This window comes from Athene cunicularia, assembly GCF_003259725.1.
Source record: "Athene cunicularia isolate RWA chromosome 14 unlocalized genomic scaffold, athCun1 chr14_part2, whole genome shotgun sequence".
Taxonomy (NCBI): domain Eukaryota; kingdom Metazoa; phylum Chordata; class Aves; order Strigiformes; family Strigidae; genus Athene; species Athene cunicularia.
In genome coordinates this window covers 545,692-560,676 of record NW_020799119.1, presented here as the reverse complement: position 1 = coordinate 560,676, position 14,985 = coordinate 545,692, and the positions used below count along the sequence as shown (strand labels likewise).

General features: G+C 40.5%; 1 protein-coding gene across 7 annotated transcripts in view; it reads right to left on the bottom strand.

The window, feature by feature from the left end:
• TNRC6A (trinucleotide repeat containing 6A) overlaps window positions 1-14,597 on the bottom strand; it is a 49,915-nt gene extending 35,318 nt beyond the window's left edge. For 2 of the 7 annotated variants that reach the window (XM_026859408.1, XM_026859411.1), the window contains exon 1: window positions 3,012-4,324. In XM_026859408.1, coding sequence (XP_026715209.1) covers window positions 3,012-3,071 — 60 coding nt within the window. In that variant the 5' untranslated portion in view covers window positions 3,072-4,324. Of the gene's footprint in view, window positions 1-3,011; window positions 4,328-11,994; window positions 12,031-14,434 lie in introns of those variants that run through there. The other 5 variants (XM_026859405.1, XM_026859406.1, XM_026859407.1 and 2 more) reach the window with 5 other exon arrangements.
• Window positions 14,598-14,985: the final 388 nt, after the last annotated feature.

The window sequence follows — 14,985 nt, the reverse complement described above, 5'->3', positions numbered from 1 at the left end:
AGCACAGATCATAGTTCTTCCTATCTGGAAGGAGTTTTCTTAATTATCACTTTTAAAATGCACTACTGCCAAAGTAAAATGAGATTTAATTTGATGTGGTCACTTTGGTAGCTGCATACAACCCATTTTAATTATGACACTGAATATATTCATAGCATGCAATAAATTTGAGATAATACTTAAGCTACGATTGTCTGTAGTGAAAACAGAGGAGAGAGAAAACAGAACGTGTGTGAATGCAAGAAAAATGTATTGATTCACCGACTGATGTAAGACTTGGCTAGATCCAGACATTAGCACTGTTGGGGCTGACTACTGAAACTTTATTAATGGCTCTTCAGCGCCATCCCCTCACTTCTCTTAAGGAAATCAAGAGGACATTAACAGAAAAACCCTCTTTTTCAACTTCCTAAGCTTACAATGACCAAGTTATATAAAAAAACTTCAGTTATTCCGTCCAGTTTGCAATGCACCCTCTTGCTCCCAATAAACCTTGAGCATAAGCTTTTCATTTTTATGATTTAAGCTCTTAGAGATTGCTAAAAATAGCTAAAGATCAAGACGCCTGCAAAATCTCTTCTGAAGAAAATCCACTCTACTAACGGCAATACATCAGCCACCGGAATTAACAACACAAAAATAAAGCCAATGGCCACTTACACCGGGATATCAAAACACCCACACCACGTTCGTTTCCAGTTTTGCCCACTTATCCCCACTACACTGACTCCCCCCATAGCGCTGACCCTCATCTTCCAAAGCTGCCATATTTGAGGCCACTCTATAACACCACAGCTTCTCATCAAGCTCTCTGTTCAACAACTCTGCGAAAAAAATTATTTTGAAGGCTTGGGAAGTTCCGTACGCACTGGGAACGCCAGGATGCTGTATGTAGAGCAGCTGGCTCTGAACGACGTGTTCAAAACACGTTTTTACACTGTTGCAGAGAGGAAGTGGAATGCAACCGCTGATGTCCCGCGGAAGCTGCTCGGCGTCGGGGTGCAAGCACAGAACAAACCTCCCCTAAGTGTCATATCACTGTGATCACAGCTGCTCCTCTACTGCTCCTTTGAGTTCCGATTGTTAAAAAAATACAGTATATATAAACCCCAAGCGTTAGTTTTTCCTTCCACAGCATGATTACATGATGACTCTTCAGTTCTTGCCATGCCTAGAGCTTACTCTGACGAGCTTGTAATCTCACCCCCTGCCCAGTTGTGACTTGAATTAAAAATCAATTCATTACCTTGGCACTTGGCCCATGAAGAGGAAAACAAGAAAACTTAGAATTTTTCAGTTTTTCTTGCTGTTTCTAGCTATTCACAGCACCCAAAGAGAAAGAACGCAGGACAAGGCTTCTGGATGCTTTTTATACTGAGGTGCTATTCTCTAAAAAAATGGAACATATTTTAGCTAGGGACTTCCAAAATATATCAGTACTTGGTGCACAGTTAAATGCTTTAAAGGTTTTGCTAGAGACCCTATAGTTGATAACACAAAACAGTATGTTCTTATGAGATCAAAACCAAAGGTAGCTTAAAAAACAGAAGGAGCAATTTTGGCCAACCTGAAACTACTCACAGAAAAGGGATTCTCCCTTCCTTGTGACCTATATTAACAAATCCTCATTTTAATCTAGAATCAAGCCATGTCTGTACTAGGACTTTTTTTTTTTTTTTTTAAGAGCTAAGTTAACTGGCAGTTGTTTGTGACCATGGTTCTTCAGAGGTATATTCTCTTTAATCTAGAACAAGTTTAAGCTTCTCCAGGAACACACTGTGGCATCACACTCCTTTGTCCACAGAAGCTGCTTAAATTCCTGATAAATTAAGTCCCCACACTCAACATTTCCTTACTCTGAAGAACAGTCTAGAAGGTGCTCCACAGCAGCAGAACGCATAAGCAAACCTTTCCATTTCAGGCAAAGGTCTGGCCATATTTATGCTTTTATTTCTTCTACAAATCTCACTCTAAAGCATGCCTTTCAAACTCATGAAAAAACTAAATTTTTTGAGGAGAAAGTCAGCTATGAAGAATCATTTATTTAGAAGATTCAAAATCTGCAAGTAAACCAGTTCCTTTTCCTGTTACAACTTCTGATTAAAAAAGAATTCCAAGAGGAAAATGAGTTATAAATTTATAATTGAGGTCCAAAAATTATTATGCAGCTTTGCTGTTCAGCTATTGAAAAGAACTTCTCATTCTGAAATACGAGCAAATACCTCTTCAAGGAGTATCGCTCCAGTACTGTTTCACTTGGATTTGCTGCAAGATACCTGACTTTGTACAGGTGTGCAACGAACACCTTTATTTAGGCCAACAAAAAGGGAGAGCTGACTACTGATTTTTCGACTGTATAATAAATACCTAGCATTAGTCAATGGAATCAAAGAAAAACTGCCAAGCAGGTTCACTCTGCTACCACCGCTTAGCAAACCAACTGAAATGAACATGTTTTTAAAAACAGATTTACAAGCTCCTCTCAAGCTTAGAGTCAATATTTAGACTCAATGGCTGTGATTAATACATTGACAGTAAACAGGAATTCTCAAGTGTCTACAAGCATTTCTGTGATGCTTCTATCCCAAGATACCATTTTTATCCACCTTCCCTAATACAAATTGTTTTATGACATGTATCTCGATACTTAAGGATAAGAAGGTAAAGTAAGGATACAGCTGAAAGCCGCTACCTTAAAAAAATATAATTGTGTTCTAATAATAAATGAACTGACACTGAGGAAGTTTTTAAACTTTAAACCACTTCAAGTGACAATCAGGAAAAAGAATGGTCATCTCAGAAGATTATTTAGTCTCTGAAGAAACTGTACACAAAGCCAGTGAAGATGTTCAGTGTGTCAGTTAACACTAAGTAAGGCAGTACATTTAAAGCTTAAAACATCAAATCAAAAAGAAAACACTTCTGAATAGCAACAGCTAAACCAGAGTTACTAGTGATGAAACAAAAGTAACCCATAAGCACAGGTTTGTATTTTTTAGTGTTCAACATACCTTTTTTTGAGCAGCTTCCTTCTTCTTCTTGTCTTCTTTTCTCTTTTTCCTTTCTTCCATCAACTGTTCTTCCTCTTCTTGCACTAAATCCCTGAACCACACAGTTTGTAATTAACTCTCCCAAAATATAATCTGTACACACTTAGATTCATTTTAGAACAATTATTTCACAGTGACACAAAAGGAACTGGGGAATTTTACTTCTAATTGGATAATATTTCTATAGGGACTATGTACTTTCACTGCAAATCACAAGTGACAAAACTTCAAGAGCAGATGCAGTGTCAGGCTACATGTTAAGATTTTCTCTTTTTTCCAAAACATACAGTGAAGGCTTAGACATTAATATGACTCAGAAGCCAGCGTAAATTCAGAAGTTAGTGAATCTCTACCTGCTACTGTGAATTTGTACAACTGAGCTCTCACACCCCAGCTGCCCACTGGCACTCGCCACCGGCCCTGACCCAGCCCAGGGTTTGACCACGCTCACACAAGCCAAGCAACGGGCCCCTCCCCAGCCAGGCACCCCCTCTGGCATCAACACGGTGCCTAGCCAGCCAGGGAGGAATCGGCATCAGCCCACTGATCTTAGACACCACCACCTCGGCCAAGAAACAACCCACATGCACACGTTTTCCTGCCTGAGCAGCGAGATAGCTGGCTGCGTCTGCACGGATGGGACTGCTGATGTAAAGGACACATGAACTAGAAGGAACATCAACGGAAGAGCACGGTCAGACCAGAGCTTTCAACAGCAGGGCAGTTTTACAGAACCTCAGTCGAGTGACAGAACTGTAACTTTTCAAAAGTCAAAACAAAACCTCTTACATTAGTTTAAATTCACTTAATACATTTCACGCGCTAGAACAGAACACACAGCAGCAACACCACTTTCCAGACTATGTTGTTTAACAACAGACTGACTTCAGCAAAGGCAAGACAAAAGGGAGAACATGGAGAGGATAAAAAGCAGAAAGAACTGACAACATGCAAGCACACTTGCAAGCTATGAGGGTCAGTAGGAATTAACATCTGATACAAATTTCAAGATAACAAAAATAAACTTTCCTTTAAGGCCATGCTTGGAGAGATGCAGTGATTCTTGATGAGAATGAACACACAAACACAACTGACAGAAGAGACCGTGGCAACAAGCAGACAAAAAAGCCTTTGGGCTAATGGTGCAAAAAGCGCTTGTGACAACACGGAATGTGCAACAGAAGATCAGTCAGTTGTTTCATACATGGGAACAAAAACAATTGCTCACAGAAAGAAGGATTCTGAAGTTTAGAAAGTAACAATAAAGCTGAACATAAAAATAAAACAGTGGCAGCAGTTTGGTTTTGTTAGGCAGAGAGAGGGGGAACATACTAATATTCAGTTACTTCAAAGGTTGAGATTTGGAGAATAAAGCATTTTTATGAACTAGAAAGCCTACTTGCAAGAGTCTTCTTTGCTCTTTCAGGGTCAGGAATGCTTCCAAGTTCGAAAACTTGTAAAGTTTTGGTCCACAAGCCCTGACCATATAGCCAGGTGGATGAAATTAAAAAAGATAGGTTGAAAATGTTTTTCCAGATCTCTTTCTAAAGAGTATATCCACCACACATCCCTCTGACGCCCTGAATCTCACCACCAGCCCCACCGCACACCTACCCTCTCACTGGGCAAACCGCATCCTTCAGACAAGTCCTAACTTCCGCGACACTTGGAACGGGATGCGGCAACGTTCTTGCTGCCCATTTGAGTTCTACCTTTAAACTTTAAAACTGTTCTTCCGTCCCACTGTCAGATTCTTCAGCAAGATGTTGAAAGTGGTTCTCCTCCCAGTAAGGACAATGCCGTAGTAACGACACTTCCATTTAAAGTTCAAAGCTTGTGGCCACTTGGCTACTATTAATATTAGTTCCAAACAAAAAGAGATAAGGTAGTATTTTCACATGACATTGACTGTGGAAAAAAAAAGCCAGCAATATTTAAAATATTTATAGGGCACAGAAACTTCCGAGGCTATTAACACAAGACACACACACACAAAAAAAAAATCATATGATTGCATTTTGGGTAACTGAAGCAGTTTTCTCTATTAATACTGCCAGACAACAGTTATACTTTATCTAGATGGCAAAAATCAATTTGTCTGGAGGGAGGAAAGTTTTATATTCACAAAATTAACAAGTATTTCTTTATTTAATCACAAGTATATTCTCTGATTTCTCTCTGTAAACAGAAAACCTTTGGAGCTTGGCTACATGTATCTGCAGAGCAACTAATATAAACAGAAATTGTTTTTCATCCCTACTTGCCAAGATCTTTGTTCTCACTGCAAATCCGATTTCATCCTCTACTTGCTTCTCTTCCCAGTGCTCCCTTCTATTGGAATAACACTGATTTATTGTATATCCAGCATTTCTTTTCTCCTCTACCACTTTTAGGGTGACAGTTACAAGTACCCGTCAACTCACGCTGCATGTGTTCACAAAAGCAGTCTGACGCTGCAGGTATTTCCCAGCGTAGAGCTGCAGCAGCTTTGACAATGAGCAGCCAAACAATACCAGTATTCTTTCCACCCTACACATACAGTAACGTGCTACAGACAGACCACTGCTCTAAAAAGTTTCCACAAATCAAATTGTCTTTCAAGATTTTCTTCTAACAGAGAACAAGCATTACTTATTTCTTCTTTAAAATAATTGCTTCTGATGTATTGATATAAAAAATAAAAAAACCACCCTAAAAATGTTATTTCTGAGACCCCTCTGTATTTTAGGTGCACTGTAAGACAAATCAAATCATCAAACACATCATGGCTCTTCTGCATTTTAGCACAGTCTTACCTGGCTGCAAGATTCACTGAGGACTGTCTTACTGCAAAAAGCAATCTTGCATTTGCAATTAGGCCTCAAAAATTGTTTCACAGACAACTAAGAGGTTAGTCACGTAACTACATAAAACAATTTCAGTTGGCCAGTTTCATTTAAAACAATTCCTTGGATGCTTTGCAAGTTTGAGGTAACAATTAACCTGCAGTGACATCTGTGCCCCATAAGGGTGACACATTTGGCAGTTTTGTCCCTCACTGTCTTGCATCCTGAGCATCTGTAACCAAACTGAAGCTGGTAACACTGACCCTCACTTTTGAGTTAATTTGGAATAGTCCAATTTTTAACAGGCAATTGGAATTGGTAAACAATACAAGAAGCGTGTGGGTCTGAAATCAGTCTAGAAAAAAATAGCTTCTATCTATCCCAGTTCATGCTGGATAGAAGATACGATCTGTTTACAGCTGACTTCTGCAGAGAGTCGCCACCGACGCGCTATTCAGGAATACAGCACTTCCTGAAGTACCACTGAGAATGAGACACCTCTAGCCCAACTGAGAAGGCCAAGTACCATATTTTCCTCCCCTGGGCAGGAAGCGTTGTGCCTGCAGCCCTTCTCCTCTCACCATCTCGCTGCCTCTGTGCATCACGCCTCCCAGAAGCGCCAGGTCACGCTCAGGTTCCACGAGCAGGGCCCCGGCTCACCCCAGGAACAAGCACTGTCACAAGCGGGCTGTGCAGCACGAACTCCTGTCGCCTTCCCATGACGTCCCCTGCGCTGAAGGCTGCTTAGGTCCAAGGGGGAGCAAGCTGTGATCCAGAGCAATCGTTCCGAAGCAACCATCAGCCTGTTCTGGTCGCTCCTTTCTGGGGTGCCCAGCACTGGCTGTGCACGTCAGCGCGAGACGGGATGAGCTGCGAGACCTTACCCCCGGCACCTGGGAGCTGCTGCTGGGAGACACCAGCAACCAGGCTGAAACCTGCCTCTGCTAGGCTGGGGGGCCCCGGGGAAAGAGCCCGGCTCCCTCCCGACTGCCACCGCAGTTACGGGCACCGGCTGAACACCTGACATGGGAAGAGTCAACACTGCAGGATGGCACGTTACTGGAACAAAAGGCTTTTCACAGGATTTCTAATAACCTGAGAAGGATTCTAAGAGTTAAGAAAGCCACTAGCAACTTGTTTTGTATAACAAATTTCAGTGTGTCACACAAAAACTACATTAACTGAAAAATCATCCAGCTTTTAGAAGAAAGCTATAGCGCTTTAAAGCAGAATGCAAAACAGTATTGTCACAGAGAAAAAGAAAAAAAACATCAATCCTGCTACAGCTAAATCAACAAGATTACATTTCATTTTTAGAATACAGATGCTAACAAACAATATACCAATATCTCTGGAATATTCTACCAGAGCACCTTTTTTTGTTTCCACACAGGAACAATCCAACTCCTAAATTATGACGCTGTGATCATTCTATTTTCATGTATTTAAAAAAAACTGATTTTAGATTACAAAGCCAGTTTAGAACACCTTAAGACCCCCCTAGGATTAGTATCAGGACCCTAGGTGACCCCTGAAATCACCCACCTATACAGTTCATGACAAGTTTTTAAAAGAATATTAGATTACCATTATAATGTTAAATCTCAGTGACTGGAAAGCAAAACTAACCCACTGTACAATTAAATAAGGACAGTGAAGCCCTTACTGCCTCTGTTCTTCACTGAAAACCGACTCTTTCAAGGTAGTCCTATTCCCTCTACCCTCTTACATAAACATAAGCCTGAAATACAAATTCAGATTTCCCTATTAAGTCATCACAGTCTAAAGGAGAACTCCTCAATTTCCATCTCTGACAGCTGAAAGCAAAAATTTCCTTTATTCTTTCTAACACATTCATACACAGCCCTCTCAACAGACAGCAAATGAGAGTATTTATGCATCAGATTCCAACACCCATTAGAACATATAACCAACAAGCTACATTTTTAATGCTACTCCGTGAGAAACAGAAGTGTTACGTACTATTTCCCATTTATCATCTTAGACTTTAATAGCTACCTATTCCTGCCCTATTATTTTTTGTGTACAAACTATCAGCAGCTTCATGTTACTTCACAGCACATAACAAGAAATACCGTAGGAATCCAGTCTCACAGTAACAAGACAAAAGCAGAAAATGAACAAGTTGTTTTGCTGGGCTTTTCCCTACACCTGGGTAGATCTGATCCACCGACCTTGTACAGCGCAGTGTTTGTAGCAGCACGCTTGGTCCGTCAGCTGGCCAAGTGAAAAGCAACGACTGAGAATTCGGATTCACAACATGAATATATAAACAGACCTCTATTATTTCCCCGATCAGCCATCCAATTTTCACTAACACACACGTACAGGGAATTTCCTTTTCCTCCTATATAATTGGATTAGCTTGCTCAAGGTTAAATGGTCTTAGCAGAAATGCAAACCTTATTTTTCAGTTCTGATGAACTGAAAATAAAATACCCACGAAATTCACATCTGAGACCGGAGCAAAGGCCTTCGAGTTTAAATAGCTTGACTTGAAAGGTGCTTTATTTTCAAGTGAAACCAAATGAAAACAGATCTTGATCTCAGGAGAGACTACCCATTTGATGGCTCTGAACATAAACACAGAAGCCACTATTATCTGCATAATTTTAAACAGATTGAGTGCCAGATAAATATTTACTATTATTTATTTATTTCCTCTAATTGTGTACCTCAGCACAATTCTTGTTTGTATAAGAAGAAAAAACCCAATAAATTACCAAAACACTTTCCTCAATTAAGCCAGGAAAAAAAAAAAAAAGCATGTTTTAAGCTTCTAGGACAGTTATCTCTTTGTCAAGACAGAACGTGCCTTGCGATTCTGGGTGATTTTTGATATGAAGTCTCTCACTTCATCATTATCACAATCACTTGTCATTAAGAGAAGAACAGCTACATTCTTACTTCTACAGCCAGCACTCATTACTACTTCTTTGTCTTAAGTTTTGACTGTTCTAATTTTATTTTTGTATGGCTCAATTTGTTACTTGGTTTGTGAACCGGAAAAAAGCTGGCAAAATCTGAACATTTCAGGTAATATTTATATCAAATTGTATTTTAGTTATTATTTTTAAAAAGTTCTATTAATCTATGATTTCAAAAGCTTCAGCTTGGCATTGTCAAAATATCCGGGCTGAAATAGACTTATTTAACCTCTATTCTTATGCTGTGGAACAGGAGAACCAAGCATACCCGTATCTGCCCTGGAAGATGCAGTAATTAATGTTTGTGCAGCATGCTATCTGTGCTGTTATAATATGTGAAAGGGAAACACGTTATGCCACAATCAAACTACAATTCTAGTCACCTCACTGAGGAAATTGCGGGTACGAGAAGAATTCTGGCACAAATTAAGATCTAAGACAGAGCACTGCATTATTCTGATTTGAACTCAGTATTTCTCTCTGAGCGAAAGCATTTATTACCCGCACACAGCAAGTCTCAACGCTGCAATAAAGCAGGTGGCCAGCGGGTGCTGTGGGCAGTGCCCCGGAGCGGGGTGCCCGCGCCGCTGAGGGCCGCTCGCTGGGCTCCCCGACTCTCTGCGCTCCTCCGCCGCCGCCGCAGGGGATGCCAGCACTGCTCAGGACGCTCCGCAGCCGGGCAGGGAGCTCCCAACCCCACTGCCGAGCCTCCTTTCCCTCCCGCTGCCCCACAAGATGGTGCTCGCACATTTAGAAAGAGGCTGATGCCATCACCAGCAACCACAGCCAGCAGGGGCGAGGCTGGGCAGGGGGCTCCCCCAGGCACATCAAATCCGGGCTTTCCGGGTCACTGCGATGGCCCCGACACCAGGCAGGGGGTCACGCAGGGGGGCACCTGCCCGCTGGGCAAAGGAGACCAGTTAACAACCAGCCAGGCTCTCCCCGGCCCCGTGTCACTAACTGCAGGTCAAGAGCTGTTCACCAGGCCGCTGCTCGGGAGGACGCGCATGGCTCAGCCTACGGACTGACGCGGGAGGCAGGAGACACTGGTAACACACCGGCTGCTGCACCCAACCACCAGCTTCTGCCTTAGCTGCTCAGGGATGTTTACCTCCTACCCATTTACTACATGGAGTAAACATAAAAGAAAGAATTAGAAGCAATTAGACACAGTGCCTTTTGAAACCACTCTAAAATTTCCAGTGACGAATATATAAAATAAATTTGTGGAAAAATGAGCAAACAAATAAGCCCTTTCCACCATTTGCTTTTCTTCTAGTTATAAATTAGCCTGCAGTGCTACAGGTGGAACACTGCCAGATAACTACATTTAAGTACCTGGAATTGAAAGATCTTTTACAATTCTGCAAAGACAGTAAACGCGTGTGTGAACACACTACGTATTCAATCTACGTCTGATATCCTGCACAGACTTTCAAACATACTGCTGAGACTTTAACAATTTTTCTGTATTGTGGCCTACGAGTTCCCTAATCTTTAAATTTTTTGAAGTTATGCAATTAGATACAACTGCCAATAAAAATTATGTCTCAGTTTCTAAAAAAAAAAAAAACAACAAACAAACCGCTAGCTTTTCTACTAAGCCAGCATTATGCAAGAATCAATTATAAAATGTGTATTTTGATTAAAAATGGATCCTCCAAGTCCTTTATTCCTTTCCACAAAATACCTTACTACACCAAAAGGAGCACTCTTCAAGTTTATGGAATAGAAACCAGTACTTAGAAGTTAACGAAAAAACCCAACAAAACCCACCAGTGCCTTAAATGGAAATGCTCTGGCAACTAACACCACTCAGCATATTACACAGGAGCAAAGAAAGCCTCAGGCACTGATAGCAAAACAAAAACACTTATTTACAGATGTCATGTATGTGTGTTAATTCTTTCCAGCCATTAACGTATAGAAGAGGTGCTGCCAAGCTAAAAATTGAAACAATTACTTCAATGAATAATTAATTATTAAACGTGTGTCAGCTACTTTTTTTTTTTTGCTTTTAAATACCTCAGTTTTTAAATTATCACCCTAAAAGTGAAGCGACAGAATTCTACCTACCATGTCTACCACCACCACTTACTTGGAACACTCATCCTTCCCGTTTCCCCTGTGCAGAAGCTGGCTCAACAGAACTGTGATCCAAACTACAAGCACTGTAAACATGCCAGTCCTGGAACAATGTGTTACAGTTCTGCCCTGAAGTTTTGTCTGAGACGTTCCCGGATACATAAGCATACAAAAGACAAATCCCTTTCCCAAGAAGTTTATCATCTAAACACACAAGACTTCAGTAGCCACAATAAACAATCCCTGTCTTCATTTAACAAACGCTGAACTGGAGAAGATCGATGAAACCGCTTCTCCATAATCACACTGGTAGCATAGGAGATCTGTAACAGATGCACAAACCCAAACAACTGTTCCAGCCCAGCATCTGAACAGTAAGACCACCCATATTCTAGACTTTCAGTTTTGTTAACACAGAGTCAAGAAGTATATTTCACAGCAGATTTGCTTTAAGTCTAGAAAAAGAAATGGTAAATGCAAGTTACCTTATGGGGATAACCTGAGAATTATGCATGACCTGGAAAAATGTGTGTAGAGGAGAAAGGAATGCATAATTTTGCCTAAGTATCTCTAAAGGTCTTGAAAAGTATGAATAGAATGCTGCTCTCTGCAATAAACTCTTCCTGTAAGAAGTTTATCAGGAAAAAACCCCACCTCCCCCAAAACCCAACAGAAAATCAAGTGCTTAATTATCAACAGAAATGACTACATTTGTCACTGTTTCTTCACACCACTATCATTGAGCCCTCTCTTTTTTTTTTTCCCTAGAGTAGATAAGGAAAGCCTCACAGAAATATGATATTCTAACATGGAAGAGTAAAATAAAATAAAATTGTACAGTAGTAGCTTAGTGGAATACATGGATGAAATCTAGAGGTGGCACATGATCTTAGTCAGAAAAAAAAAAAACCTTTGCTCTCCCAGAACATGGACAGTCTGCAACCAATGCAGATGGAATCTCTGGGGCAGACACACAGGTGAATGAAAGCAGTGTGTGACTTTTCCCTCTAATTCGCATGCTTGTGAGGGAAGAGTCAACCTCCTGTGTTCGGAAAAATAAATTGTAAACATATTTCAGATATTTACCTTCTCTCAGTTCCACATAAATGAGGCAGGAAAGCCCTGTTTACCAAACAGAATTAAAGAGTTATTTCTTAAATCAGAGGAACTAAATGGTGATCTTTACTGGTCCTGAATTTAACCAAACTTAACTCTTACATTCCTCCAGTTAATAATGGGCAGTTCTTGTTCAGCAGTAGGCTGAACAGGTGACATTTAACTCGAAACATTATGCAACAATACAGTGTGCAATACATTTATGTGAATTACTGTTGCAAATCATGCACTAATCTTATTTTTGGACCAGGAATATTTGTATAGGACCAGGCATGTATGTGTTTGAAAGCAAACACAGACCAAATGAAGATTCTTTTCCAAAACGCCAAACAAGCCAAATTGCTAATCCCGAGTTTAAAACGGCATCACTCTAACTGGACAAGCAAGCTGTAGCAAAAGCTGTAATACTTATCCTATCGCAAACCTGCAGTCTAAGCCAATATTCATAGTAAAATAAAAAAGATTTGCTACCCATTCATTTATAAGCATAAACTCCAAAGGTGACTTACATGAAGGCGTGCCAACATCCCATGGAGTCTACAGCCTGTATGTACACTATCCAATTTTACATTAAGAAAACCTGTAGCATAGGTCTATTTACCTTTCCCAGGAAATATTTGCTCTATTTGACTAGGTTACTGCAAATTTAGTAAGATCATAAACAACGACATTAGAGGTAGAATGAGAGCTATCTGTGGAGTTCTACAGCACTAAAACAATTAATCAGGCCTATCCAGAGTAGGCAGGCCAGAGTCTGATCAGGCTACGTGCTCACGTGATGAAAACTCCCTCACCAAACATAACCCACTTAGAATACACGTTTCTGAAAACAGCTGGTATACTGCTGTTAACTTAAAACCAGATCTGAATCTTTTAAACTATTAAAACCTACACCTCTGTGTCAGAAAACAGAGACCCATTCTGGATCAGAATTTACTCAGTGAACCTTGCTCTGTCCCCATCCCCCAGGAAGCACCGAGTTCAGGCAGTTCTGTAGTTTACTTTCACTTCTTGTCACGCTGGCAGGGGTGGCAGAGAGTGACAAGAGATCTCTCTAAGGTCATAAAAATGTGAAGACCTACTTACTGACTTGCTAAGACTTGCACCAGAATATCGTTTTGAACTTAGCACTCTGTCCGGCTAAACAATACAGTTCAGAAATTGCTTCTGGCATCAAATATGCACTGCGTGCTTTCACAGAACACTAATGATTTTTTTTTTTAACACAGCATTTCGGAACCTTTTGCAGATTACTTAAAGAGTGACAATTTGAAATCATTCTCTTCAAGTCCCTTTAGAAATGACCTTGACGTTGTATTGAAAAGCAATATGGGAAGTGTTCTTAAAGCAATATGGTAAGAATCTTAAATATTCTATGTATTTCAACAACAAAATGGGAAAAATTGTTCATGCTTAAGCATATTACCAAAAAAAGAAAGACACACACTGACAGCAGAGGAAAGCCAATCTGTTTTCACAGTGTAATCACAAATCAGTCTGGAAGCTGGAGAATGAGTAGGCACAGTAAACAAGTAAAAAAGCAAGGTACCAGAAACTAATATTCTGTCAGTTCTATTCAGGGTTTCAGCACACTGCAAGTGGCCCTAGCAGAGGCCCCTTTAAAAGTTCGCTAGCAAAAGTCCCCTTAAGGTCAAATTGAAAAAGAACACAAAAAGAAAGTAGGACAAAAGTCAAAAGCGAAGAATGTAAACAACAGAAAGAGGTAGAGATTTGCAAGAAAGTCACCGTACTAAAAATAAATGGTGCAGAAGAAATAACTTCTTAAATACAAAAGTGATGTATATTACTGGCACAAAATTCTTCATTCAGTGTTACTCTTGAGCTAAGCAACTGAAAAAAGAAACTGCCCATTCTACAAAGTTCTCAAATAAAAACTTGCTATTGGGAAATTCACTGCCTTTAAATCTTCACGGAAAAAGAGGCAAGGACCTAAGAGTTATATGGCAACATACAGTTTATTTGAGTTCAAAGCAGGTTTCTTGCCAAAACCAAGTACTTCTTGCCTCCCAGCAATATTTGCCTGAACTTCATAGGAAAAAAATAAACAAATCCTTCATTAGTTTTTTTAGTTACTGTTAGGTACCACAACTTAGGACAGAAAAGTTAAGTTGTATTTATTTTCAAAAACCTACTCCATTAAAGAAACTTTATTATAGAACTTGATATTGTGATTATGCAAAAGAAATAATGCTAAAAAGGCGTTTAATCGACAGAATTAACTAAAATTGCAGAGATTTCTCCATGCGATAGAGGACATTTTAAATTCGGGGTTTTTTTTACCCTTATAATTAACATGAGATTAAAGATCCAGATAAAGCCCACAATGATTTCTAGCCCAAGGCTAACTCTCGTTCTAAACTGTAGGACTGAATTTAAATGAGTATCTTACCTGCTTAGTTTTCTTTCAACTTCTTTGGTAGCTTTAGCTTCCAATTCTCTGGAACAGAAAGTGGTGTTGGTTTCCATGTCAACAGTAATGCAGCACAAAGCAAAAAATAAAACTGGAGCGGGGTTAAGATACACACTGAGCTCCATATGTTGATTTGTCAGGAGGAAACGGGGAGACCACAGATTGCCAAGTAATCAAATGATATGTTTACCCAGGGACAGCGAGGCAAGCCGAGCATAACCAAAGCCAGCGCTCCTTCGCTACTACACCACCACCTCTGCTTAATCCTTTCAAGTACTTCAAGGAAAACAATTCTGCTGCATCACTTAAGCCTGAGAAGTTGTTTAAATTACAGCAGCGAGAAGAGGAAGCCCTCCTCGCCCTCCCAGCCTACAAACATCGGCGGCTACAAAGGGCTGCCAGCTCCGCAGGAGCAAACAATACCGCGCACAGGAGGTCAAAGCTCAGCTCCGCAGGGAAAACATCGCTTTGGGGCAAACGCCGCGGCCCCTCCGGGGACCGGCCCCTCCCGCCGGCTCCCGCCCGGGCGG